Raw genomic sequence first — 27,105 nt, forward strand, 5'->3', positions numbered from 1 at the left:
CATCCCTTCATTCAACGATGCTTAGGACGATGGGGAACATGGTGAGACCAAGGAGCCAGTGGGCTCAAGCCTGGTGATGCACCTTCATTTGTGGAGAAATGAGCTCCTTGGTGAGAAGCAGTGTTGTGGGGTTTAGTAATGACCAAGGAGATTCCGTATGTCCATGGGTGGTGGTTTTGGCAGAAGACTTCCAGGCAGGGAAGGCAAATTCATGTTCAGAGCAGTCATAATTCCAGGAAAACCAAATCACTGCCCCTTTCATGATGGAAGTGGTCCAATGAAATCAACCCACAACCACGTGGCTGGCTGTCCCCCGGGGAATGGTGTCTCCTGGGGGTTCCTGGGCTCGCAGCAGTGACTGAGCTGAGTCAGCTTTGGAGTAGGGAAGCTTGGGTTGCTGAGCCCATGCAAAGCAGGGTGGCTGGGGACACAGACTGGCTGACGCCATCAGACAGGCCGTCTTGTCCATCTGATGACACTGAGTCTCCTCTGTGAAGCTGGCCTCTGGTGAGTATTTACATGGGATGCTAATCTCTATCTGGCTACCTTGCACCTACTCCAAGAGGTTCTTCCTCAGGCCTCTTCTCCTGACCTCCTGCGACCAATCATCCAATCCTATTCCTTTCTTTTTATTTTTTGGTTGCGCCGTGCGGCACGTGGGATCTTAGCTCCCTGACCGGGGATCGAACCCGTGTCCCCTGCAGTGGTAGTGCAGAGTCCTAACCACTGGACCACCAGGGAAGTCCCCCAATCCTGTTCCTTTTGGGTCCCTGACCATCCATTAGGTCCTGCCGACATGTCAGTGTAGACCCATACCTCCCCCCCTCTCTCCTTCCAGGTAAAAGGAAAAACCAGGCACATGTCTGAAAATGTGGCCCCAGACCCTTCAGGACCACCTCCCTGGAGCTGCAGTGCTTCAGCTGTCCACCCTCAGATGATGCCAGCTTATCGTGCGGGCCTGAAGTCTTTCTTCCTGTCAGCTGGTCCTAAGGAACTCCCGGGAGATCATTTGCGTGGATGGAGGGAGAGGGGAGGGGCTGACACAGCAAAGGAGGTGCCGTGGGAGTCTAGCATCCGCTTATGCAATGACTTGTGCTTTCAGGTCTGATCTGCTGTGTCTCACTTCCCCTTGACCGTGGAGAGCCGTGGTGGGCATCTCAGTGTCTGTCTTGCTGGGTTGGGTAACACCTAGTTCCGGATGGACAGCTCATATGGATGGTAACTTTGCAACCTGTGTTCACATATTTAGTCTCTATTAGGGCCCAGAGGCAAGCCAGGAGCTGTCTTCTCAAAAGGAGAAGAGTTCTTTTCAGAAGAAGATGTGCTTTGCTCCAAAATTTGAACGGTCTGTTCTGCAGTACCCCAGTAGGAGCCTGCTGAAGACTTCCCACAGAATCCCCCCATCTCCTGACACCTTATGCTCCGTCGGATCTGCTGGGTCATTTGGCCTGAGCAGCAGAGTAGCTTTCGCTGCATACTGGATGCATCCCAGAGCCTTCTCTTGTCCTGGCATCTACTCACACCTGCCTTACATGTCACAGGCAGCCTTACAGGTCGACCAGTTGGATGAGCACACTTTATAAGACGTATGTTGTGTCCAAAATCTAAAGAGGCTCGCCAGGCATTGTGGGACTTTCCTAGCAGTAGGAGCTGGCTGGTCTAGCAACTTGTATTTTCTTTTGGCGAGGCTACCTCAACACGTCCCAGACCATTGTCCTTCTAGAAGTTTCATTGCATTTTGTGGGGATCACTTCCCACCCCCTGACATGCATGTGTCTGACCAAGATTTCTGGAGGGTTTATGTTTCTGGCTCATTGGGTCCAATCTGCCCGATGTCATCGATATGGTGGGTCAGTTTGTTGTCCTGTGAATCAGATGTAGAGGGTTTTCTTTGCTTATTCCAATCAAGTAAATCTCAGTTAGCTGCTCCTTTATGAGTCTGAACCATGTTAAATGGTAGTTCAGGTCAAAAATGGTTGCCTATCACCAATTTTATGGGGTTAAACCAAACGTTTCAGTCCCAGGTATTTCCTGAGCAATTAGCCGCTACCAAAGAGCTCCTCTGGTCATTCATGTTTCCATTATGGTAACTACACCCTTCTTGTCTCCTTGGCCCCTGCTGTGTTGGGATTCCTTCATCCTCATGGAATTCAGGAAGGCTGTTTCAATGGCAGCGTCTCCCAGGGTCATTCCTAGCCCGCAGAGAACAGCCACGAAGACTTTCCACGCACTGTGCTCCCCTCCCAACTGTATTTCTCAAAGCTTTGGTGAAGGGCCCTCTTGGGGCATGGTTAGGGTGTGGGCGAGTGGGTTGTATATAATGAATCCACTCCAATATTCCTATTTCCCCAAGTGTTTGGAGAACTTTCTCTACAGCAGGGGTTCTCAGTCAAGGAGGATTTTGCTACCACACACCGCCCGCCAACCTGGGGACATTTAGCAATGTCTAGAGACATTTTTGGTTGTTACAACTGGGTGGGGTGTGTTACTAGCATCTAGTGGACCACGGATGCCACTAAGCACCCCCCCTAAGAGCCTCCCCCCAACAAAAAGAATTATCTTGTCCCAAATATCAAAAGTGCCAAAGTTAAAAAACTGTCCTTTACAGTTTACCAAGGGAATCCCATAATCTCATCTCCATCTCAAATGGGCCACCACTGAATGTAAATTGGTGCAGCCACTGTGGAAAACCAAAAATAGAACTACCATGTGACCCAGCAATTCCATTCCTGGGAATATACCTGAACAAAAGAAAAACACTAATTCAAAAAGATACGTGCACCCCGATGTTCACAGCAGCGTTATTTACAATAGCCAAGGTATGGAAGCAACCTAAGCGTCCATCAACAGATGAATGGATAAAGAAGGTGTGGCACATACATACAATGTATGCTACTCAGCCATTAAAAAAGAAACAAAAAAACCACCAGAATTTTGCCATTTGCAGAAACATGGATGGACTTGGAAGGCATTATACTAAGTGAAATAAGCCAGACAGAGAAAGACAAATACTGTACGATATCACTTATATGCGGAATCTAAAAAAATACAACAAACTAGTGGATGAAACAAAAAAGAAGCAGATTCACAGAGACAGAGAACAAACTAGTGGTTACCAGTGGGGAGAGGGCTGGGGGAGGGGCAACATAGGGGATGGGGAGGGAAAGGGTTATTATGAGATTATACGAAACCATGTGTGTGAAACTTTTTTTTCGATTTTTTGAATTGAAGTATAGTTGATTTACAATGTTGTTCCAATCTCTGCTGTACAGCAAAGTGACTCAGTTATACGCATATATACATTCTTTTTAAATATTCTTTTCCATTATGGTTTATCCCAGGAGACTGGATATAGTTCCCTGTGCTATACATTAGGACCCTGTTGTTTATCCATTCTAAATGGAATAGTTTGCATCTGCTAACCCCAAACTCCCAGTCCATCCCTCTCCCTCCCCCTTTCCCCCTTGGCATCCACAAGTCTGTTCTCTATGTCTGTGAGTCTGTTTCTGTTTTGTAGATAATTTCATTTGTGCCATATTTTAGATTCCACATGTAAGTGATATCATCTGGTATTTTTCTTTCTCTCTCTGACTGACTTCACTTAGTATGATCATCTCTAGTTGCATCCATGTAGCTGCAAGTGGCATCATTTCGTTCTTTTTTATGGCTGAGTATGTGTGTGAAATCTTTGAAAATTGTAAAGCACTGTAGAATTTAAAGAATCTTTCTTTTAATTGAAAAAAATAGTTAAATTTTGATTTTGGAAAAAAAAAAAGAAGAGGAGCCACCGCTGGGTCCAGACTTCAGTCAATGACATGAGCATTCTATTAGAGCCACGCCCAGCTCTGGGTTATTTGAGTCTGGGATGGGTGATTGCATCCGTATCAGAAAACATTACGTTTCTTCCATGCTGGCCTGACACCCGCAGGGCCATTGCCGTGCTTATTCCCGAGGTTTCTGCCAATGGAAACTGGTAATGCCTGTCATTTCTTTTGTTGTATGCAGTACATCTTCCTGGGTCAGATTTTTTGTTTTTTGGCTGTGCCGTGCAGCTTGCGGGATCTTAGTTCCCAGCCAGGGATTGAACCCGTGCCCTCGGCAGTGAAAGCGAGGAGTCCTAACCACTGGACAGCCAGGGAAGTCCCCCTGGGTCAGATTTTATACCCCTGCTCCTGCGATTCGAGTTCAGATCCAGAAGCAAGAGGTGGTGGCAGGCCCTAGAGGAAGCGTCTCCCTTAGGAGTGATGGAGGGGGGGACTTGGGACGGCTTCTGCAGGCAACAGAGTGTCTGAGGGATTTGGAGGTCCAGCAGCACCACAGTCTTTCCAAATGGGATCCGTTCCAATGTTTGGGGTTCCCCTCTTTCCCGTAGATACCCTGATTCACCCCAGGGGAACCCGTGTAGCTACGATTTCAAACGGCTGTGCTGACCCCACGGGGTCAGAGTTTGGGTCTGGTTTTCGAAAACCTTCACCCTGTGATTACAAGAGATGTGGACTTTTGAAGGGCAGTCATGGAAGTTTTCTGGTACTTTAATAACTTGGTCGTGGGTTCAGCGTCCAGACTGCCCCAGCACCGTGTGACCCCATTGCCGTCCTCCTGCGGTCACCACAGATAGAAGCCTGCACGTGAGGTACTGACGTCTGCTCTCGGATGGGACCACCACGCTCTGCAGTGAGAACTGTTGGCAGCTGGGGTGGGGGGTCCTCAGTTCTCAGGACCATCAGAGCCCCGTTGACTTGCCTCCCCGTCCTCCCTTGCAGAGGCTGACACCACGTGGCTCCAGCACCTGTTGGGGATTCATCTCCACCTCCTTGCCTGCCGTGGCCACCTGGCCGTCTAGTTCCATCCTGGCTGCAACCCATGAGTTTTGGGTTTTGCTATCCTAGGTGCTCTGTCCATTTCTATAGGGGAATTTGGAGAGATCAAAAAAGATGCATCACTCTTCCATCTTCCCCAGACTGCCTTCAAGCTCTCTTGAAATAGCAGCAGAAGTGTCTGTTCCGCAAGTCCCAGGCTTGATGGCAGCTCGAGGTGGGCTGTTTCTCAATAGAAACAAGCAGCACCGAAGAGCAGAGCATGACACCTGTGGGGATCTGGGCCTTTCTGGGCCCCTGTCACCAGACCTTGAGGCCTGCCAGAGAGAGCTGCAAGCGGGGCCACCGTGCACTGTCTTTGGGTCACATGTCCTTGGTGCACTTGGCTGAGAGGGCAAGTGGGACTGAATTCCAGCTCATGCACGAGCTCTGGGTCCCATCCCAGGGCTGCAGCCTCCACCCTGAGAATGCACCCTATGTGCTGGTGGTTTCCCTGACCATAGGGAGGGCGTGACTGCCTGTCTTTAAGGCCTCTTTCCGCGGTGGGATTCCCTACAAGGGGGTCAGCAAAGTGGCCTTTCCCTGAGATGGTGGGAGCCGTTGCCAAGGTGAATGCACGCCCTCTTGGCTCTGAACTGTACCAAATCCCTCCCAGTAGAAATGTGGGGTTCCCTCACATCTGTGGTCACCGTGCCACCTGCATCCTCACCTGGGGAAGGGTCTCAGGGATGGGGGGGCAGATGGACAAGCAAAGCCGGGAGAGTCAAAGGAATCAACCAAGTAGGGAGTCGCTGGCCCATCCTAGCTTGGTCCAGCTCGAGGGGGCTCCTGGCAGAGAGACCCCAGGCTTACCCCCCTCCTGGAGGAGTACCCCCAACTTTCCAACCCCTGCCCAGGCAAGGGCTGCTCGGTTCCCTGGTTGGTGCAGGCCCTTTCCAACCTCTAGGTCTGTGCTTGTGTGTTCTCTCTACCTGCTGTTCTTTGGCAAACTCCCACTATCCTTCAGGCCCGGTTCAAATGTCCCCTCCTCCAGGAAGCCTTCCCATGAAGCCCTGCCAGGACTTGGGACACCGAAGACACTTGATGAGGGATGAATGGGTCCAGTGTGGCTCCCTCAGTCAGCTCTGAAGGGCAGCGAAGTTCCCTTGACATCCTTCTCCCAGATGCTTCCCTGTTCCAGCTGCTGGGACGTCGCTGGCTCTCTGAGGAGCTCATGTGTTGCTGAGTCGTGTGGGGACTTCCCCTCCACCCTCAGAACAAACCTTGAGTGTGACCTGCCAGATCCGCTGGCCTGGCTTAGATCCTTGGCAGGACGGCCGTCTCCAGCCCGGAAGACCACCAGTCCCTCCCCGTCAGGTTTCCTGGTCCAGGCGGACTCTGCCCCTTGGGCCCGTGCTCCCCCCAACCTCCCTTCCGCGCCCCGAGGAGCCTGGGCAGCTGGCCGGGCAGCAAGCTCAAAGTCCGCGGTGCTTTCCAGGCGGCCCCGGGGTCTGCTTCCACCCCTGCCCTGCTGCCTCGCTCTCACCCTCCCTGCGGCCGGACGCGGTCGCCCGCTCAGCCCCTTTTCTGTGCTGCGGCCTTTTCTCCCTCACCCTGGGGTTTATCATCTCGGGGCGAGGGTGCCTTTAAGATACTGCAGGATACAAATGGCCACAACAGAGCAAGGTGTCCCCACCCACAGTCCCTCTTAGGGCATGGGGGTGAGAACAGCTTTGTACTGGGTAAGCCCCAGTCCCAAGGGATTCCCAGGAGGCGTGTGGTCTCCTGGGGGGTTCTGTCTCCTGTCCCCTCTAGTCCACCCCGTCCAGCCATCACACTTTTTTATTCTTTTTTTTTTTGCAGTATGCGGGCCTCTCCCGTTGTGGAGCACAGGCTCCGGACGCGCAGGCTCAGCGGCCATGGCTCACGGGCCCAGCCGCTCCGCGGCATGTGGGATCTTCCCGGACCGGGGCACAAACCCGCGTCCTCTGCATCGGCAGGCGGACTCTCAACCACTGCGCCACCAGGGAAGCCCCAGCCACCACACTTTAAAAGCGTAAATCCCACATGTTTCTCTCCCAAGCTTGAGACCCTCCAGCTGCTGTCAGAACAAGCTACCCCTCAGCATGGATGCCAAACCCTATGGGGTCTGCTGCCGCCCCCTCCCTGCACCTCGGGCCCCTCCCCTCAAGCTCACTGTCCTCGGCCCTCCGTCACTCCCCCTACGTGCCACGCCCCCTCCTGCCCTGCCCCATGGCCACTTCCTCTTCATCCTTCAGACCTCAGCTAAAATGGCACCTCCTCCCAGAGGCCCTCCCTGACCATCTCATGTAAAGAGGACCCCTCTGTGTGTGTTCTTCATTTTAAAAAAATTTATTTATTCCTGTTTTTTTTGGCCATGCTGCACGGCATGTGGGATCTTAGTTCCCCAACCAGGGATCGAACTCGGGCCCCCTGCAGTGGAAGTGTGGAGCCTTAACCACTGAGCTGCCAGGGAAGTCCCCGGGTGTGCTTTTTAGGATCGAGATTTAATGAATTCTCTTACCATAAACTTCACACTTTAAAGTATAAAATGCAACGATTTTCAGTATATTCACCAGGTTGTGCAACCATCACCACTCTCTAACTTCAGAGCACTCTAACCACCCAGAGGAGAAACCTCGTACCCCTTGGCAGTCTCTCCGACCCTTCCCTCCCCCAGGTCCTGCCACCACCAACCGCCTTCTGTCTCCGTGGACTTACCTCTTCTGGACACGTCGTATTCATGGAATCCTACATTACATGGCCTTTTGTATCTGATTCTTCCACTTAGCATATTTACCATCAAGATTCAGCACCTCATTCCTTTTTATGGCTGGATAATATGCCCTTGTATGGATCTGCCACGTTTTGTTTATCCGTCCCTCACTCCCTTTGTGCACGAATCCAGCGTATGCTTTTCATTTCCCCACGGTGCTCTTCTCATTTTTGGTCTCTTTGATGAGACACGGTCTCCGAGAGAGAGGCCCTGACTGCGTGCTCCTGGCTGTGCCTCGGTGCGTGGCCAGGGCTGGGTGCACCGGGGTGCTCGGTGAATAAGGCGCCCCGATTGGGATGGTCTGAGCTCCGCCCTGCCTTGTCTCAGTGGATGCTTTTGGTGCCGGCTGGTAGCGCTGTGGACACACGGATCCAGGCCAGGCCAGCGATACCCTCCCACCAGCACCTGTGCCTTTCTGCACTGGGAGACTCACACCCTAGGAATGGCTCCAGCCAATGGCCTTGTCGCAGGGGAGTTGGGGGAGCATCTAGGCTTCCTTGCCCCGAGGAGGCGGGGACACCCTGATGTTTTTTCTCTGAGGTCCCCACGGGGACTGAGCCTGGCTGCTACGGGTTGATGGGGCACCTTCTATGGCTTCCTTCCCTTCCCTGCTTCTGGGATTGCCATCCAAACACACTGCTCAAACTCTGTCTCAGGATCCCAGCCCAGGAGGACACAGATGTGCCTGCCTGACCTGGAAAGGCCCCAGATTCCTCCCCAGGCTGACACGGCCCCCGCCTCTCCCAGGCTCTCACTCCAGCTCCCCACGGGCCTTCTCTCCAGCAGGTACCCCAACCCTGAAGGCATCTGGGCTGTGCTTTCCAGCCCCCGCCCCGCAGACCCTTGTCACCCTCAGCCCATCCGTTGGCCGCCACCCGAGCAGCTCGGTTCCCGATGCGACCAGTGATCCGGGTCTCCCCAGATTCCTGTTGCTTGTGTCGTGTGTGGGAGAACTCAAAATAGCCAGTGTGGCCTGTGCCCTGCCTGGGAAGGATCTGGTTTTCCCAGGGGTTGGTCCCCAGGGCACAGACGAGGTCTTGGTCACCAACGCCCCTGCTTCTGGCCCCGTGCTCAGCCGATGTGCTCTCTTCCCACGCTTGGGCAGGCTTGATGTCCACTGTGTCCCTCACTCGCTGTGTGACTGTGGACAAAGCACGTGGCCTCTCTCAGTCTCAGTTTCCCCAAGTGCAACAGGAGGATCGTCTCTGCACTAATCTTGGTGGTCATTTCAAGACTGAAGTGTGACAAGGGACTTGAGAGTTCTTGGTGATCTTAAAACACTGCATCATGTTTCTCCCAGAGATGGTATAGAAGGGAGGGGCCAGGAGAGCAGGGACAGGGTCTGAGGCCCTGTTGCGTGTCCCTTGTCGCTGCAGGTGGGAGTTGCCGCCATCATTGTCCGCGTTTTATGCAGGCAGAGACCGAGGCTCAGCAAGGGGGTGGGGCTGCCCGAGCTCAGGAAGGTGGTCGTGGGCAGGGATATGAATTCAGATCTGCATGATTCCAGGCCCATGATTTTCCCTTGTAACCATGAGGACGGGTGATTTAAAATTTTTTTTCCATGTGCTTTTAGAAATCATTTGAAACTGTTACGAGGAGCATCTTTTGTCTTATTCAGTAGTACCCAGGCCAGTTCCTGGCATGCAGGAGGCCCTCAATAGATGCATGGATGAATGAGTGAGTGAATGAATTAAACCATAAAGCTACGTTGGCTTTATGGGCACATAAACCATGGGCACATGTTTTCTGCTCCTGCAGGTGACAGGGGAGACCTAGCCCCATGGTGGGCGTTGGCCTGAACTGACCAGGAAGGAAATGGATGAGATCAAGCAGCGTCATGAGCAGGCCCAGGGTGCCCGACCTCTGACGGTCATGAGCCCAGGCTGGGAAGACGTTTGGGCCCCTCTGGGGTCTTCTCCATGCCCTGGCAGCCTCTAACCCTATAACCCTATAAAACAATGCAGAAATGTGCCAACATGGTTGGCACGTTGCCCAAAATAACACTGCTGGGGGCCAGCGTTCGGGAGCCGTGGGGGCATCTCTGTCGTTCGAACCACGTTTGGTGCGTCCCGCGGGCGGGTATCTTGGGAGAGAAAGCTCTCTGTTGATGCTGCGAGCCGCCAACAGTGGCCCTGGTATGGCTTGAAGGATGCCCAGGCTGACTCAAAGCCAGTGTCCCCACCAAGAGGACACCTTCCTCCACTGCAGGTTCCGGGGACAAGGACCACAAGAGCAGCGCTGCAAAGGTAGCTGCGGGGGGTGGTGGGTGGATTCCTCCTTCGTTTACGGTGTATGTGGGGTAGGGGGTGGCAGGAGACAGGAGGACGCTGGCCCCTTATGAATCTCAGGTCTGTTTCCTTGCCTGGGCGCAGGGCAGGGAACAGAGTTTGTGCCAAGGATGCCCTTTCTCATCTGCTTTGTAAACCAGCGGCTCTGCGACTGCCCCATTGCAGGAGTGATGGATGTTGCTTCCAAGATTAGGTTCTAGAGGACGGTGGTCTCCATCGCGTTAGTCCTCTCTGACTTTTCTCACTTTCTTGTTCTGATGAAGCTGGCTGCCCTGTTGTGAGCTGCCTTATGGAGAGGCCACGGGGCAGGGAACTGAGACCCTTGGTCTATCAGCCCGTGAGGAACTGCACCCAGCCCACAGCCGCTGGGGCTCAGTGAGCCCGGTCCCTGGAGAGGTCTGCAGCCCCTGCCACACCTTGACTGCAGCCTGGAGAGATGCAGGCAGCCATCCAGCTAAGCTGTATTCGGATTCCAGTCTGGGAGAAACTGGGAGACAGCAAACATCATTTCAAACCATAATGTTTTGGGGTTACTTGTTATGCAGCCATAGATAACCAATACAAAGATTTCATTGAATGTGTCTTAGGAAAAACATAAGTAGCACGTGAAATTGGGTTTGGGACATTTATTGCTTGCAACGACACTAAGCAGGGAAAAGCATTCCATTTAAATCAGTTTGAAGAGAGCGATAAGGTAAATAAACGTACAGATGGGTGTGGGACGGCAGAAATCGGGAGGAAGAAGGAGATGACTGGCTGAAGTTCCGAGAGCACTGAGATATTGGCGGGAGGGTCACTGATGCCACAGCAGGTGTGTTCAGAGATAATTCTGGGTTGTGTCTGGGCGCAGCTGTCTACAGGGTGAAGCAAGGGCTGCCTCTTCCCAGGCTGAGTTCTGCTCTGCTGAGGGGTTGAGGCTGCACAGGAGATCACGCCGGCTACCGCCCCCTTCCACAGCCTATGCAGGGTGCAGCATCCTCAAGGGGGGAGGAGTGGCTCTGTGGCCTCTTTGCTGTTGCCCAGTGTCCAGTGGGTTGAGGGGACCAAGGATCTGGGAACCCTGGTTCTAGGACAGCTTCTTTTTTTAATTTTATTTTATTAAAAAAATTTTTTTGGCCACATCACGCGGCTTGTGGGGTCTTAGTTCCCCGACCAGGGATTGAGTCCACGCCCTTGGCCGTGAGAGCGCAGAGTCCTAACCACTGGACTGCCAGGGAAGTCCCTAGGGCAACTTCTGGCTGTGGCCGTCACCTGCCTGTGGGCTGAGGAGGGACAGTAGGTCCACGGGAGGAGGGGGAAGGAGAGAGGAAAATGGGGGTAGGGGTGTCAGATGACGTCACTGTCACACCCCGGGTTTCCTGCAGGCCTGCTTCCTGGTCAGCAGCACCAGAAAGACCCATGGGCAGAGCTGGGAGGAGGCCTGGTGACCTCATCCAATGTCAGCCACAGACAAGGGGAGATGTTGGCAGAGCCTTTGTCACCTCTGGTCTCAGTTTCCCCATCCCATGGCCTTTTGGGGGGTGTGGCCAGAGCCCACTGAGTCTGCGTCCCTTCCTCCAAGCGTGTCACAGCATCCTCTTTCCCAGTTCCGTCTGTGTCCTCCACTGGACCGGACAGACGAGGAGCTCCGAGGGCCAGCTGGCCCCTGACACTGAGTGCCTCCCTCTGCCCAGCGCCTGACACGTGTCACCTTGCTTGTATCCTCTCAACAGCCGTGTGAGGCTGGTGTAATTCTCCCCCCCACCACTTTACAGATGGGGAAACAGGCTCAGAGAGGGGCATGACATGCCTACGTCTTCAGAGCTGGGCCAGCCTAGGAGCAGAAGTAGCAGAGTCAGGATGCCGGCATCCCAAAGCACCTGCTTTGTTCACTGCTGTATCCCAGCGCCCAGACTGGTTATCCCAGCGCTCAGACTGGCGTCGGCAGGCAGTAGGTGTTCAGTAGACACTTGCTGGGCAGGACTGGCTGAGTGGTGGCTCTTGGTCAACCTCACAGAGCGACTGGACCTTGAGGAGGCAGCTCACCCGGGGGCTGGACCTCAGCGGAGGTTACATTGCCGCTAGGGGGGCTGTGTATGCCCAGAGAGTCCTGAGGGCCAGTGCCATCCCCTTCATGCCTCACAGCGGTCTTGGGTTTGTTATGATCCCACTTCACAGAAGAGGAAACTGAGGCACGCAGAGGGGCTGTGGCTTGCCTGAGGTCACATCGAGGCCAGGCTGGTGCCCCTCTGGTTTCACTCCCAGGCCAGCTCTGCTCCCTTGGTCCTGTCCCCCTCAGTCAGTGCCCTGGGCTCCAGGAGACCCACACATGGGACCACCAGGCTGTTGTGAGGACCCGGCTACCCAGAGGGCCCCGCCAGCCCTTTCTCTCCCCACGGGCACCTCCAAGCGCGAGGCTGACTTACTTACTGAAAGCCAGTAGTGGACATGGCGCAGAGGCCATGTGTCTGCACCCCAGGGTCAGTTTGGTTGTACAGGGTCACGCACTGGCATCTGAGAAACCTTGTTTCTCTCTCCCCTTTTATGAGCACTCCTTCTCTTAACCCCACCTGTATCCAAACCAGCCTTGCCTGACTCCAGAAAGTCCATGTAAATGCTTACACGGCACTGCTTTCCACTCAGGCCTCATGAGTTTGTACAAACATCAAAGGAATTCTTTAATTGCAGTAAAGACAAGTCCTTGGGGGATGGGCCATTTTTGCAAAGGGCTGTGTGCATCTATTATTTCCTTTTTCAGAACAAACACGTCTTACTTTTTCCTAGGTTTTATTTATTTATTTAATTTCTTTTGTTTTTACCGTTCTGCTCAGGTATTTTAGGTGTGTTTGTCTTTTTTCTTTTTTTGGTGGGGGAAAGGTTGGAAGGGAGACAGAAAAACAAAACCAAAGGGAGAAAAAAAACCCACATGACTCTTCCCACCCACTGCCACCCCCGGTCCCGGGCCTGAGTCGATGAGGGCGAGATGAGCATACACGGGGCAGAACAGCAATAACTTAGGGTGGGGGGGGGCATCAGGAGAACCCCAGATGTAATCTCTGGACTCCACGGCAGACGACGCTGCCTGTCTAGAGGCCCAAAGGGGTAGGGGCGAGGTGGGCAAGCGTACCGAGGAAGGAGCGGTGAAAGGGAGGAGAGATCTGGGACTGGAGAAACTTCACTGAGTAGTGGCAGATGAAGGGCATTTTCAATGCTCTAGACATGCGCTGGGGAGGAGCTAGAGTTGGTCACACCTCCAGGGGGGCGGGGCCCCGGGGCTGGCGGGCTCGGGATCTCCGCGCAGCTAGAGTCCCTGGTGGTGGCTTAGCCGGCGCTGGCTGCGTGGTAGCAGACGGGGGATATGGCTGGGCCGCTCACGGCCAACTGGCCAGTGTGTGGATGGCCCAGGGGGGCAGGCGGGTGGCTAAACCCCGGCTGGCCTGTGCCAGGCTCCAGTTCCAGCCCTTGCACGGGGCCCCAGACCTTGCCAACAGGGCTAGTGGGTGTCGGGCAGTGAGAGGATTACCCCAGGGGGGCCCAGGGACAGGCAGACGGCTGCGGAAGCCATCCATCCTCGTTGGTCTTGGGGTAGAGTGCGAATAGGCCCAGGTCCCCCATGGTCCTATAGGGCCCTGAAGGTCATGCGTGCAGAGCATGCAACCAGGGTCGAGAGATGCCCTGGTGCATCCAGGGGCCCTGCTGCTGCACCCGTTTGCCCCCAGCTGCCAGAGCTGCCTGAGGAAGAGCCAGGCCTGGCCAGGCTGGGAGCCAGGCAGCCCCAAGGCCCAGAGGGACACCCATGAGGCCTCGGCGCCAGCTCAGACTGAGGACGGCCCCCAGTGCGGTGCCCTGAGCCAGGAGTAGGAATAGACGGGGGTCAGGTGCAGAGCTGTACAAAGCAGTAGGTAGGAGCCCCCCACCTCGAGCGCCAGCAGGGCTGCCTGCGGGCCACCACCCCCCTGGCCGCCAGCAGTGGGAGCGGCAGCAGAAGTAGCGGGGGCAGGAGTCCAGAGGAGGACCCCACTGCAAAGGAGAGTCCAACCAAGAGGCCATGGGACAGGAGTCCAGGGAGCTGGCTAGTCGGGCTGGGCCTCAGGGGTGTGGGAGGGAGTTCGGGGGCATGTCTGGTGAGGGACAGCCATCTCCAGTATCCCTCGGGGCCCTAAAAGGAGCCCCCTGCTCCTCAGGCACTGGGGTCACTGCTGGACCCTGGACCCAGCCAAGCTCCAACTCCTCATGCAAGAGGCTACCATCCTCCTTCTCCCACAACCTCCATTTCCCGAATGCCCCCTGGCCCACGGGGCTCTTCTCCTGGGGTGCCGGGGATGGAACTCTACGCTCCTCTATCTCCTCCCCAGGTAGCCCCCAAACTTCCTCGTCAGCCAAACTCCTCTGTGTTTGTGGACTGGGGCTAGGGGTTCCTGACTCTTTCCCCAATATCCTCTGCTCTCCTGGCTCCAAGGCACCCCCTTCCTCCCCCAGAATCCTCCTCTCTGGAACTGCTTCCTCCTCCTCTCCCAGGATTCTTCTCCTTTTTTAAAAGATTTACTTATTTTATTTTATTTTTGGCTGTGTTGGGTCTTCGTTGCTGTGCGCGGGCTTTCTTTAGTCGCGGTGAGCGGGGGCTACTCTTCATCGCGGTGCGCGGGTTTCTCATTGCGGTGGCTTCTCTTGTTGCAGAGCGTGGGCTCTAGGCTCATGGGCTTCAGTAGTTGAGGCTCGTGGGCTCAGTAGTTGTGGCTTGCGGGCTCCAGGGCGCAGGCTCAGTAGTTGTGGCGCACGGGCTTAGTTGTTCCGCGGCATGTGGGATCTTCCCGGACCAGGGCTCGAACCCGTGTGCCCTGCATTGGCAGGCAGATTCTCAACCACTGCGCCACCAGGGAAGCCCTCCCAGGATCCTTTGGTCTGCCCCCTGGCCAGATTAGCAGGGCTGCTCTTCTTTAAGGGTGCCTGTGTCAGGTGGTCCCAGAGCCCCAGGAGCGGGGAGTGGGAGGCCCGGGGAACACCGGCCTGCACGTACGTTGAGGCTCTTGGGCTGCTGGCGAACCTGGGCCGCGTGCTCTGCCGCGGCCTTGCTTACGCTGCTTACTGTACTCCAGCTGGTTGCCCAGCTCCGTCTGCTGCTGCCGGTGGGTGAGCTCGGCCCGTGTGCGCTGCACGGCCTGGGGCTGCCGTAGCTCCGGCTCCCGTGTGGTCTCATGCTGCCGTAGCAGCAATGCACGCTCCAAGTCCTTCTGTGTCTGTTTCTTGTTCAAGTCCTGAGGCAAAAGAGAGGCAGAGCCCAGAAACTGGTCCGAAAGCCTTGTTGGTGTCAAGGAAGCGAGAGCCCCAGGACTCCTCGGCAGAGGAAGCCGAGGGTGGGGAGACACGGGGTGCAGATGAGAGGTGGAAGGGAGCCAAGCTCCTGGCAGGCCTGGGAACTCTAGCAGGGTCTGGCGGGCATGAGAAGCGAAAGAGGTGTGGAAAAGAAGCTGGGCCGTAACACGAATGAGGGCAGAGGGGAACGGCAACCACAAGTGAGGCAAATGGAAAAGGATGTAGGTGTCTGGGATCTGGGAGGGGAACAGGGGAGGGGGTGGCCTACCTCTCGAAGCAGGTCCTGGTCCAGGCTGTGACGAGCCAGCAGCATCTCGCGCTGGTACTGGCGACACTGCAGCTCCAAGGCCTGGCGCTGCTGTAGCTGCTCCTTCGGCCGCAAAAGCCACCCGGGCTTCTCCCGCTTGGGAGTGCTGGGCTTCTGGCGCTCCCCGGCGAGGGCAGCGGGACAGCAAGGAGGTCAGGGCCGCCTCACCCTCCATCAACCGCGCCCACCGCTGCAGCCCCATCCCCCCTCCTTCAGCTGCGCCTTCCGAAGCTTGGAGGCTCGCTTCTGCGCCTCCGGCAGGGCAGAAGAAGGCCGGCTCCTTCTTCTGCTGCCCGAGGACGTGCTGCTGGAACTTACCCGCCTCAGCCTGGGCAGCTCCTGCCGCCTTCTCGCCGGTAGCCTGGTGCTGCCTTGACAGCTTTTCGGCCTCAGCCCCAAAGCCAGCCCGCCGCGCCTCGAGCTCCCGCTCCTGAGGCTCAGCCCTCAGCCTCAGCCCCGACGCCCCGACGATGCTGTTGTCGCCTCTGCCTGTGGCTGCTGCCGCAGGGCTGAGTCCTGCGCGCGCTCCCGGGTCTGATGGCTGACCAGGCAGGCAGTACGGATGGTGGCAGAGCGGTCCCGGCTGCGGCAGTAGGCCTGTCAGCAGGCAGAAGAGGTGGTGGATGTGGGAGCCAGGGCTGCAGGTGGCTGGAGAGGGCCCGGGCTCATCTCTGGCGGGTAGGGGTCGTCACGGAGGCTGTCAGAGCCCGGCAGCCGGTGGACGATGGAGCTGTGGGAGATGATGGCGTGCTCGCCCTCTCGCATCGCGGCCGTGTCCCGGGCTTCAGGGCCTGTGCCTCCTTGTCAGAGGTGTCTGCCAGGCTGTTGACTGAGCTGCTCTGGCTGGAGGGCTCTCTAGACCGGCCCGTTGTCTCGGCCCGCTGCGTGGAGGGCTTGGTCTCCTCCTCTGGGGCCTCAGCGCCAGGGCCACTGGGCGCCTCTTGCAACATATCTTCTTCATCTTGCGGTACTGCACGTTGTCCGCCTCCCGGACAGCATCTTGGTTCTCTGGATTAAGTCCATGATGACTGCGGGTGGCTGCTCCCGGAGCACAAAGCGGTGCTTCAGAAGAACTTCTGAGGTTGGTCTGTCTCGAGGGATTTTCTGAAGGCAGGAGTCGACACAATTCCGGAGGTACTCAGACCAGTGTCCTGACCGGAGCACCGGAGACTCGCTCTCTGCAATGTGGTATAAGGCACTCATCGCATTCATGCAAAACAGCGGTGGTTTCCATTCCGCCAGCTCGGTGCAGGTGATGCCTAAGGACCGAGACATCCACCTTGCCATCGTCCTGCCCCCTCATCCATTGCCAGGATCACCTCTGGAGCCATCCAGTACGGGGCGCCCACGAAGGAGTTGGCAGGTGCCATGACGGATGCAGAGCCGAAGTTCCCCAGTTTCACCAGGCCTGGCTCTGACAGCAGAATGTTTCCAGCCTCACATCCCTACGGATCACGTTGTGGGAGTGCACATAAGCCAGGCCGTGAAGGGCCCCGCGGTTCACAGCTGCAATCTCCACCTCCTGAAGGGGCTTCTTGTGCACTTCTAGGAGGTCAGAAGCTGAGCCCAGGCGATACTCCACCACCACCCAAGCCATGTGCCTCCTCAGGTGACAGCCCCGGTACTGAATGGCGTCGGGATGCCGGAACTTCTGCAGGAACCGCACCTCCTTGATGATGTCCTGCCGTTTCTCGTTTGACTGCTTCCCACTGTAGGACACCTTCTTGAGGGCCACCACCTCACTATTCCGGACATCCCCGGCAAAGTACACGGCTCCAAAGCTGCCATGGCCAATTTCCCGGAGGTCACGGAAGAGCTTTTTCGGGTCGTTCTTGAAGAAGAGCTCAGCCACGTCGGGGTCCTTCAGGCTCCCGGCCCGGCATGGTGGCCCCTGGGGGTCCTGAGAGTGGGGCTTGACCTGCTAGGGGTCACTCTGGTGCCCAGAGTCTCCACCTCCTCCTGGGGTCCGCCAACGGCTCTGCCAAGCAGGGAGAGGGCCAAGGAGACCTTCCCCCTTGCCACCTCTTCCCCCATCCTCCCGCCCCTTCCTGAGGGGTCCCTCCTCGAGGGCGCTGGCTGCTGAACCCCGGATTTCTGACTGTGGGGTCTGAGCCACAGAATCTGATATTTGAACTCATGGGGAATGAACCCCGGATACTGGTGCATGCAGGGTCCTGAACCCCAGAAACAGAGCCCCAGGTTTAGAGAGGAGTCCCAGATATCTGGAATCTCAGGAGATGAGACCCGGATATTTCAGAGGCGTAGGGTCAGGCCCGGAAATTCGGGACAGAGGGGACTGAGCCCCAGGTTTTTGGCCACTGATAGGGGGCCTACCCGGAGGATTCCGACGGCACAGCCCCTCTCACACCGGAGTCCGAGGGTGAGAGCCCCCACTCCCACCCCGGCCCCCTCCCTTTCCCTTTCTCTCTCTCGAGGACAGCTGAAAGATTGTACGTAGCTGAGGGCGGTCCCGATGCCCTCTGCCCCTCTCTTCTTCTCAGTCTCTGCCTCTCTCCTCACCACAGCCCCCGTCGTCCCAGTGTCCCTCTCCCTTTTCCTCCCAATTCCAAGATGGAGACAGGGCGGGAGCCTTTTCTAGGTTTTAAAATGCACGCAGATTGTTTAAGAAAAAAACAAACCAAACCCATGAACGCACCCTGTGATTTCTCTCTACCCTCCTGGGGTAACCACACTGGTGTCCTCCAGAGCTGTATCATCTTTTAAATACTTGCCAAGTGATGGGCTCAAGGATTTCATTGTTATTTTAATTTGCATGCCTGTATTCTAATGAGGTGGAGCTTTGCTTCGAGCATTCATTATTCATATTTCTTCTTTTGTGTACTTCTGGTTCTTACCCTTTGCCCCTTTCCCACCTAGGGGGAATTTAATCTTTTTCTTACTGATTTTTTTTTTTAAAGAAGATGTTGGGGGTAGGAGTTTATTAATTAATTAATTAATTTTTGCTGTGTTGGGTCTTCGTTTCTGTGTGAGGGCTTTCTCTAGTTGTGGCAAGCGGGGGCCACTCTTCATCACGGTGCGCGGGCCTCTCACTATCGCGGCCTCTCTTGTTGCGGAGCACAGGCTCCAGATGCACAGGCTCAGTAGTTGTGGCTCACGGGCGTAGTTGCTCCGCGGCATGTGGGATCCTCCCAGACCAGGGCTCGAACCTGTGTCCCCTGCATTAGCAGGCAGATTCTCAACCGCTGAGCCACCAGAGAAGCCCCTCTTACTGATTTTTAAAAAAAATTTATTTATTTGGCTGCCTCAGGGCTTTTCGTTGTGGCACGCAGGAACTTTGTTGTGGCATGCAGGCTTCTCTAGTTGTGGTGCACGGGCTCCAGAGCGCGTGGGCTCTGCAGTTGTGGCAGGCGGGCTTAGTTGCCCCGCAGCATCTTAGTTCCCGGACCAGGGCTCAAACCTGCGTCCCCTGCATTGGCGGGTGGATTCTTAACCACTGCGCCACCAGGGGGGTCCCTCTTACCGATTTTTCTCTCTTTTTTTAAACATCTTTATTGGAGTATAATTGCTTTACAATGGTGTGTTAGTTTCTGCTTTATAATCTGTAACTGATTTTTAAGAGCTCTATGGGAGGCAGAATTACGGGCCCCATGACCTCCCCCTCCCCATCATGCTTCTGGTTATGGTCAGTTAGATGGCAAAAGAGATTTTGCAGATGTGATTAAGGGTACTAATCAGATGATTTTTTTTTTTTTTTTTTTTTGCGGTACGCGGGCCTCTCACTGTCGTGGCCTCTCCCGCTGCGGAGCACGAACCCGTGTCCCCTGCAGTGTCCCCTGCATCGGCAGGCGGACTCTCAACCACTGTGCCACCAGGGAAGCCCTGATCAGCTGATTTTAAACTAAGGAGATTATCCTGGATTATCCCACGTGTCCAGTGTAATCACATGAGCCCTTAAAAGCAAAGAGATGCTGCAGAGGGGGAGGTCAGAAGGATTGGAAGCACCTTGCTGCATCTTGAAGCATCTCATTCAAAGCATGGGAGGATTCAGTGCTCTCTTCCTGGCTCCGATGATGGAGGGGGCCATAAATAAAGAAATGCAGTAGCCTCTAGGAGCCAAGAATGACCCCCAGCCAACATCCAGCAAGAAATGGGTACCTCAGGGCTTCCCTGGTGGCGCAGTGGTTAAGAATCCGCCTGCCGCTTCCGGGGACACGGGTTTGAGGCCTGGTCCAGGAAGATCCTACATGCCGTGGAGCAGCTAAGCCTGTGCACCACAACTACTGAGCCCACGCTCCAGAACTACTGAAGTCCGCACGCCTAGAGCCCGTGCTCCACAACAAGAGAAGCCACCGCAAGGAGAAGCCCGCGCGCCACAAGGAAGAGTAGCCCCTGCTCACCGCAACTAGAGAAAGCCCGTGCGCAGCAACGAAGACCCAACGCAGCCAAAAATAAATAAATAAAATAAATAAATTTATAAAAAAGAGAAGAAATGGGTACCTCAGTCCTAGCCCCATGGCAGTGAATCTGCCACCCACCTGGATGAGCCTAGCCCAGGTGGGCTGAAACCTTGACTTTGGCCTGCTGAGGCCTTGAGATGAGAACCCTGCCCAGCCACTGGACTTCTGACCTCCGGGACTTAGAGATAATAAGTGGGAGTTGTTTTAAGCTAAATTTGTGGTATTGTGTCACTGCAGCAATAGAAAAAAAGCTCTTTACATATTAATGTTGGAAATACTTTTTATATATAGTGTAAATATTATTTTCAAATGTATCACTTGTCATTATAAACTTTACCCTCAATTATACTTAACCTCCCTAATTTCATTATCAGAGGGTAAATTCAAATTCCATTTTGGGGGATGACCTTTGGCGTCACTCCCATGTACCCAAAAGTCACATGCAAAACACAGATTCCTGGGCCCTGCCCCGAGTTTCCGACTCAGCGGGTCTGAGGGGGCCCAAGAATGTGCATTTCTAACCCGTGCCCACGTGATGCTGACGGAGCTGGCCGGGGACCACCACCCTTTGAGAGAGAAGGCCTTCCTTAGAAGGCCTTAGAGCCCCACCCTGATGGAAGGAAGCTGAGCCCCACCCGCCAGGAGGCGTGGTCGGCTAAGCCCCCGCCTCCAAGAGCAAGATCTCCGTCTTCATTGGTTGGTAGGAAGGAGCGTCCTGTACATCAGAGGGCTGTCCCCGCCTCCTCCCGAACCCCGGGGGCGGGGACATTGCGCCTGCGCAGTGGAGCTCGGCGCTCGCGTCTTGTGCTCGTGTGAGGTTCGGGTGGCCGGCTGTGACCCCATGGCAGACCCCCGGGAGGAATCGGAGCCCCTTCTGAGCCGGACCCGCGGCGGCAGTGCCCGCCATACCCCGGCGGGCGTACCCTCCTGTCACAGCGTCCAAGTCGGCCCTGGTGAGCCGCGGCCTGGGGAGGGGCCGGGCCGCGCAGGGGTGGCGCGTGGGGGTCCCGCCGGCCCGCGCCGCGTCACTGCTGTCCCTGCGGGCGCGCCCCGCTCTCCCGGCCGGGGTCCGAGCGGGCCCGGGCGGCGCGGCGCGCCAGGGAGCCGCCTTCCCGAGGGCGGGGCGGCTGCGCCGTGCGGACCCCGGCCCCGGCCAGGGCGCGGGCTTCAGCCCGATTCTGCGGGGTCGCGCCCTGCCTCCGACCGGTCGGGCTGAGACTCCTCGCTCAGCCCAGGGGCAGCCAGCCCCCTGCAGCCCCCTCGGAGCGCCCGGGGCCTCGTGCTTTCCGTGGATCACCTTGGTGATTCCTAGGAGGAAGCACTTCCGTTTTCCCCAGTTCTTACGGGGGAAAGTGAGGCACAGAGAAGGGCTTTCCCCTACCCAAGGTTGCACAGCCAGGAAGTGGCCGAGGTGGGATTCGAACCCAGCTGGGAGTGAATTGTGAGGCTCCTCCTTCAGCGTCGGCTTGGGGCAGGCCTCCCCAGACCGGGGCGGCTTCCTTCCTTCCTTCTCTGCAGCTCTATCCTCCTCTTCCTGTTTACCCGCAGAGAGATTGCTGAAACCCAAGGAGGGCGGGGAGGGTGAAATCCTTCTGTCCCTGGCAGGCCCCAAGGGCACTGGGTGCTGGGTTAGGGATGGAAGGGCCTCAGCCTCGTTTTGCAGAGGGGGAAACTGAGGCCCAGAGAGTGTCCAGGACCTGTCCAAGAACATAGACCTGGGATCTGTCTCAGCCGCTGCAGGCACCCACACTGGGTGCTCCTTCCAGGCCACCTTCTGTCTCTGGGCTCACTTTCCTCCTCTGTTGGGGAGGGGTCCGCAGTGTGTGCCTGTCCTGGGATTATTGGGGCGGGTCCCTGGCCGGAGATGGAAAACATGCCCACCTGCCCATCTCAGAGGCTGTCCTGGGAAAGTTCTCCGTCCAGTCCGTGCAAGACCTCCCGGGACCCTGGACATGGTGGCATTCTGGGGATGCAGCCTTTGCGCCGGGAGGCCACTTCCCGGCTGTGTGACCTTGGCAGGTTGCCTAACCTTTCTGAGTCTCAATAAAAGGGGGGTGGTCGGGGCGTTGTGAGGATTCAGAGAGAGTCCAGGTGCCCGGCCAGGTGGCAGAGCTGGTGCACGTCAGTGCTGATGGCCATTCTGGGCGGAGAACCCTGATCACTGCAGGTCCAGCCCCGGGAGAGTGCATGGAGGACAGGTGAGACCCACCCTAGGGACAGGAGCCGGGGCAGGCAGTGTGGCTGGTGAAGGGGGACCCTGGGGACGGCTTTTTGTCCCGACGCCGTGGCCTTGGTGGGGGCTTCTGAGAACATGGACAGGACACTCTGTGTTCTGGATTTCCCCGGTCAGGCTGTCCAGCCAGGCTCTGCAGACCCTCATTCAGTTTCTGCCCAGCTCCCGTGCGGGGCTCCTGGATGGGGTCCTGAGCTCAGGGTCCACCTGTCTGCAGCTAGCTGGACTCTCCTACCGACAAGGGTGGGGGAGGGCTGCTGCTGGGTGCTCCGTGGACCCCAGTGGGCCCGGTGGTCAGGTCCAGACCCAGCCCCACCTCATGGGCCGTGACCACAGGGTGGGGATAGTCATTTTCTCTTCCTGTTCCTGGTCAGGGAATTACCCTCTTACTGGTTATGAAAAAGTCAGAGGACAAGGGGTCACTGTGCCATAAAAGGAGGGGCTTTGAGAATAACAATAATAGCAAATGTTTATGAAGAGCTTACCGTGCATAGCACTTTCGCTACAGTAACCCATTCCGCCTGCCCGTCAGTCCTGTTGTGTAGGGCCCGCAGGAACTGAGGCACAGAGAGGGTCAGGGGCTTGTCCAGGGTCACAGAGGCAGCGAGTCAGGACCCCACCCAGGTAGTGGGGAGTGGGCAGGGGCTGGAGCCAGAGCGGGAGGGGGGTTTATTCTGGGATGTTGGGGAGGGCAGGCTTGGGGCGGGGGGACCAGTGCAGGGTTGAGGTGTTCGAGCCCCCATGTCCTCTGTGCTCCGACATTCTACAGTGGTTGGGGGGGGGGCGCTGACAGCTGATCGCCACCTGAGGCAATGAGTCCCTAGACGCCAAGCTGGGGGACGGTGTTCCTGGTAGGGCCGACAGCCTGGGAGGCTTTGGAGAGCTTGGCCTTGGCGGAGCCACGTTCAGGGTGAGTGGTGCGGAGGGCACAGGGTGGAGGAAGCAGCAGGGGAGGAGGCGGGCAGCGGGCGGGGTGTGCCCCAGAGCTGCCGGGCTGGGGGTGGAGTGTGGACTTTCTCCTGGAGCAGTGGGGACCCACGGAAAGCTGTGGTTGCTATCTGAGGGTTTGTGACAGGATCCCTCCGGCCACCGCAGGATGGGAAAGGGAGGCTGGTGTCGGGGCCGCAGAGCGGTGGGGGATGGCTTTCCTGAGGTTTGTGCCTTGAGGGCCGGGTGGCCAGAGGGAGCCCCTTCCGCTGCACCCAGTCCTGGTCCTGGAGCGAGCTCTGGGGGCCCTGGCTGCCTGTCTCTGCTTATCCAGGAAGCTTGTCTCGTTGGATCTCTCCAGGCTGAGTCCCATTCTCACCCGGGGATTTGGTGACATGGGGCCTCTTGCGGCCCCTCAGATCACCCTGCCCTCCCAGGCTCCCCTCGGCTGTTCACTCAGTCGATCAGTGGGACTTGTGGGCTGCTGTGTGCCGAGCCCCACGCCGTCCTGGGCTCTGTGGGTACAGCAGGGAACAAAACAGGGTGCCTTCACATCACAGCGTTCCCGGGCGCTTCCAGGGGAAGCAGGCAGTCGCCACCCTCAGAGCCTCCGTGGGAGAACTTTCCGGCCCCTCGCGTGAGCATGGAGGTCGCCCACGGGAGGAATCTGCGGCCCAGACGGTGGAGGGTGCTGTTTCTGGGTGACACAGCAAGGTGATGGTGGAGACAGGACAGAGTCCAGCCTCCTGTCTCTGTCCAGGGTCCCCCACGTCCCCGGTGGGCACAGGCCCTGAGGACAGCGGCAGCTGCGTCCCTGGGGTCGGCCTCTGGCCTCGACATCTCTGCATCTCTCGGTACTGGTTAAGGGTGGTTTGGGCAGCTGCTGGGCTCAAGGGCAGATGTGAAAGTAGAATCTTCAACAGAAATGGTGACAGGCCTGTTCACCTCGTTTCCAAGCCCGGATCTGGGAGCTGCTGGGGGCTGTGTGCCGGCTCTGCCCCCCCGGGGCCTGGGCTGCGCCCTTTCCGGGGCCTCTCTGGGGGGTCCTTTGTCCTCTGAGCTGCGGCTCCTCATGCCTTTCTTGGCCCTTTACATCAGGCTTCTGTGCAAAGCTGCCCACCACGTGGTGGGCAGAACCCTAGGCCAAGGTGACACACCAGAGGTTTGAGCCATGTGACTTGTCCTGAAGGCCCCTCCTAGTCAGGAACCTGCACCACCCCAGCCTCCCTGGCCCCGAGGACCCCAGTCCCTGGTTGGTGAAGGTTCCCTTGCCTCCCACCCTCGGGGTGTCTCAGTTGCGGTCACCTGGCCCTGTGGGCCTGTGACACAAGCAGGGGGCCACGATGGCCTCAGAAGGGCCTTCTTAGTGCTGAGTATTTGATGGAGGGTCACGCAGCGCCTCAAGCTTCTAGATATCATCTTCCTGTGTGAGTGTTAAATCTGTGATCTTGTTTGGTGAGGGGGTAGGCCGGTAGCGCTGCCCCATCTTACAGTCGCGTAAGCTGGGGTGCAGCGTCCTGACGAAGGTCACCTGGAGTCTGGTGCTGGGACGGGGCAGAAGTGTGGCTGTGAGCGCGTTCTGTGTGCCGGGCCGGCCCTGGGGGGTCCTGCACTTGCATTGGGGGCCAAGCTGTGTGGCTGTTAACACCCCCATTTGACAGGGGGAGATGGGCACAGTGAGCTTAAGCCCACGGCCCTCAGCCTTTGAGCCAGTAGGTGCGGAGCCGGGGTCTGAGCCCCCTGAGCCTGGTTCCGACCCACTGGCTGCTTTGTGCCCTCTGCCACTCCACCCCAGGGGGTGGGAACCGTGGGAGCTGCTGTTCCTCTGGGCCCGGAGCCCGTGCTCAGACCCTGTCCCACCTGGGGCCCAGCCCTTGGGGGTCCTGCCCTGTGGGCGTGCACACACGCTGCTGGGCAAGAGGCGTCTGTTCCAGAGCCTTGGAAAGGATGCAGCTGGGTTCTTGCCTTGCTCTTGGTGGCCCTGTAGTGGACGAGCGCCTCCCGAGGCCCCTCCCCACCCTACGTGTCCCCTCCGCCCGCAGGTGCCGTGGCCAGGCGGGATCTGTGCTTGGACCAGGCTGTGGTGTTCATCGAAGACGCCATCCAGGTGGGCGGCGCCTGCTCCCAGCGGCTTGTCCCTGGGGCTCGTGGGGACTGCACGATGGCTGCCCCACTGGCCCCTTCACTCCTGCCATCCTGGGGCCAGGGCTGCGGTTGCTGGGCCGTGTGGTCATTGTGGCTGCGATGACTGGGCTTTGGGGCATGGTCCCCTCGAGTCCCCCTTAAGGAGACATGTGCTGGGTGCTCTTCTGTGTCCCTCGTCCCTCATTTCACTGATTCACCACCTGCCGAGGGCCTGTCGTGTGCTGCCCTGGTCTCGGTCCCGTGAAAGATGCCCAAAGGTGGCAAGACCTTCCCCTGCCTTAATTAGGGAAAGAGACTGTAGAAGCCACCAGTGCCCCGCTTGGGGGATGAGGCTGGGGGCGTCCTGCATGGTGACACAGCTGAGGTGGGGTGGGGTCAGCCTTGCACAGAGGAGGAGAGAGCCTCACAGACAGGGCACAGCTGTGCATCCAGCCAGCAAGTGTCCGTCCACCTACTGGCCCTGGGGAAACCTTGCAGCTTGGGAGGGTCTGACCCTGCTGGGTCCCGACGAGCCCCTGGTCCCTGTACTGAGTGGAGGTGGACCCTGCGATCCCCAGCCTGTGTCCCCACCTCGGGCCTGTCGTGGGTGAGAGGGGTGCCCTGCGCGGGGCTGGCTGTGCTGTGTGGCCCGGAGGGGACCCTCACGTGCCTCGCATGACCGCCACTTCCAGTATCGCTCCATCAACCACCGCGTGGACGCCAGGTCTCTGTGGCTGTGCCGACGGTACTACTCCAGCACGAGCCAGTGGTGAGAGTGCACGCGCGCTCCGCGGGGCTCCCGCAGCCGGGCCTGGGGAGGGGGGTCTCGGGGGGCAGGCAGGCTCCCCTCCCCGCCGTCTCCCCTCCTTATCGGAGCAGAGCCCGGCCCCTCTGTGGTGAGGGTTCCTTTCCAGAACCTTCCGGCCAGCCACGGCAATTGAGTTGTGCGCCGATACGTGTTATCTGACCACACACACGAGTGGCCACGGAGCAGGAAGTGTGGGCTCCAGCCTTTGGACCCTTCCCGGCATCCCGCCTGCTCCTCTGCTTCTTTGGTCCCGGAGTGTGGCTGGTTCTTTTGCCTTTTGACCAGTTTCGGTCCCTTTTCCAGGACTCTGAGCTTCACCATTTTCTTGATCCTGGCTTTGGCTTTTATCGAGACCCCCTCGTCACTCACCAGCACCTCTGACGTGCGCTACCGCCCGGCCCCCTGGGAGCCGCCCTGCGGCCTGACCGAGGGCGTCGAGGCACTCTGCTTGCTGGTCTTCGCGGCCGACGTCTCCGTGAAGGTGAGGGGGCTGCACAGGTGCTGAGGTTGGGACCCGCGCCCTCCCGGCCCGGCTGCTGCTTCCTGGGTTTACTTTTCGTGCTCCTGGAGCAAGCTGCCTGTCCCACTGTGCGCCACGGAGCAGAGGCCTAGGCTGCCTCCTGGACGGCTCTCCCCCCTCCCAGACCACAGATGGGGGACAGCCGAGCCATCGGGGGCGCACAGCCTTGCGGGACCCCGGGAAAGAGTGGCCGAGGGTCTGGCAGTGCCTCTGTGGGGAGGGACCCCCGCTGAACAACAGGGGACCGGGCGTCTCTCCATGGCCTACGCTCCCGCCCTGACAGAGGAGAAGCCCGGAGGGGAAGGGCTGCTGTCCCACCCCCGGCCGTGTGCAGCTCTGGCTTCCTGACGCAGGTCCTTCTAGAAGCTGGAGGTGGGCCCTGCCTTGCTTGCGTGAGCAGAGCTGTGTCAGGGCTTCAGAGCTGTAGTGACTTCCCATTGAGATGCAGGGTGTACCACTGGCCACGCCTTCTGTCACTTCTGACAAACAACAGCCATTCGCTGCTCCCGCCCGGCCCACGTGCACGTCCACACCCTGCCTGCAGGGCATGTGTGTGTGTGTGTGTGTGTGTGTGTGTGTGTGTGTGTGTGTGTGT

The 27,105-nt window shown here is 57.6% G+C and overlaps 1 protein-coding gene, 1 non-coding gene and 1 pseudogene across 7 annotated transcripts in view; 1 reads left to right on the plus strand and 2 right to left on the minus strand.

Moving 5' to 3' along the window:
* Positions 1–668: 668 nt before the first annotated feature.
* On the minus strand, positions 669–741 carry TRNAG-ACC. Its single transcript has one exon. It is a non-coding gene; the product is annotated as a tRNA-Gly (tRNA).
* A 12,420-nt stretch (positions 742–13,161) lies between these two features.
* LOC114887640 lies at positions 13,162–17,514 on the minus strand (annotated as a pseudogene).
* Positions 17,515–20,668: 3,154 nt separating this feature from the next.
* TPCN2 (two pore segment channel 2) overlaps positions 20,669–27,105 on the plus strand; it is a 34,923-nt gene continuing 28,486 nt past the window's right edge. For 2 of the 6 annotated variants that reach the window (XM_029209044.1, XM_029209043.1), the window contains exons 1-6: positions 20,675–20,851; positions 22,987–23,041; positions 23,619–23,695; positions 25,101–25,165; positions 25,875–25,951; positions 26,294–26,471. In XM_029209044.1, coding sequence (XP_029064877.1) covers positions 20,740–20,851; positions 22,987–23,041; positions 23,619–23,695; positions 25,101–25,165; positions 25,875–25,951; positions 26,294–26,471 — 564 coding nt within the window. In that variant the 5' untranslated portion in view covers positions 20,675–20,739. Of the gene's footprint in view, positions 20,852–22,986; positions 23,042–23,618; positions 23,696–25,100; positions 25,166–25,874; positions 25,952–26,293; positions 26,472–27,105 lie in introns of all 6 variants that reach the window. The other 4 variants (XM_029209040.1, XM_029209041.1, XM_029209045.1 and 1 more) reach the window with 3 other exon arrangements.

Source organism: Monodon monoceros, unplaced genomic scaffold (assembly GCF_005190385.1).
Source record: "Monodon monoceros isolate NGI ecotype Baffin Bay Population unplaced genomic scaffold, NGI_Narwhal_1 Super_Scaffold_7, whole genome shotgun sequence".
Taxonomy (NCBI): domain Eukaryota; kingdom Metazoa; phylum Chordata; class Mammalia; order Artiodactyla; family Monodontidae; genus Monodon; species Monodon monoceros.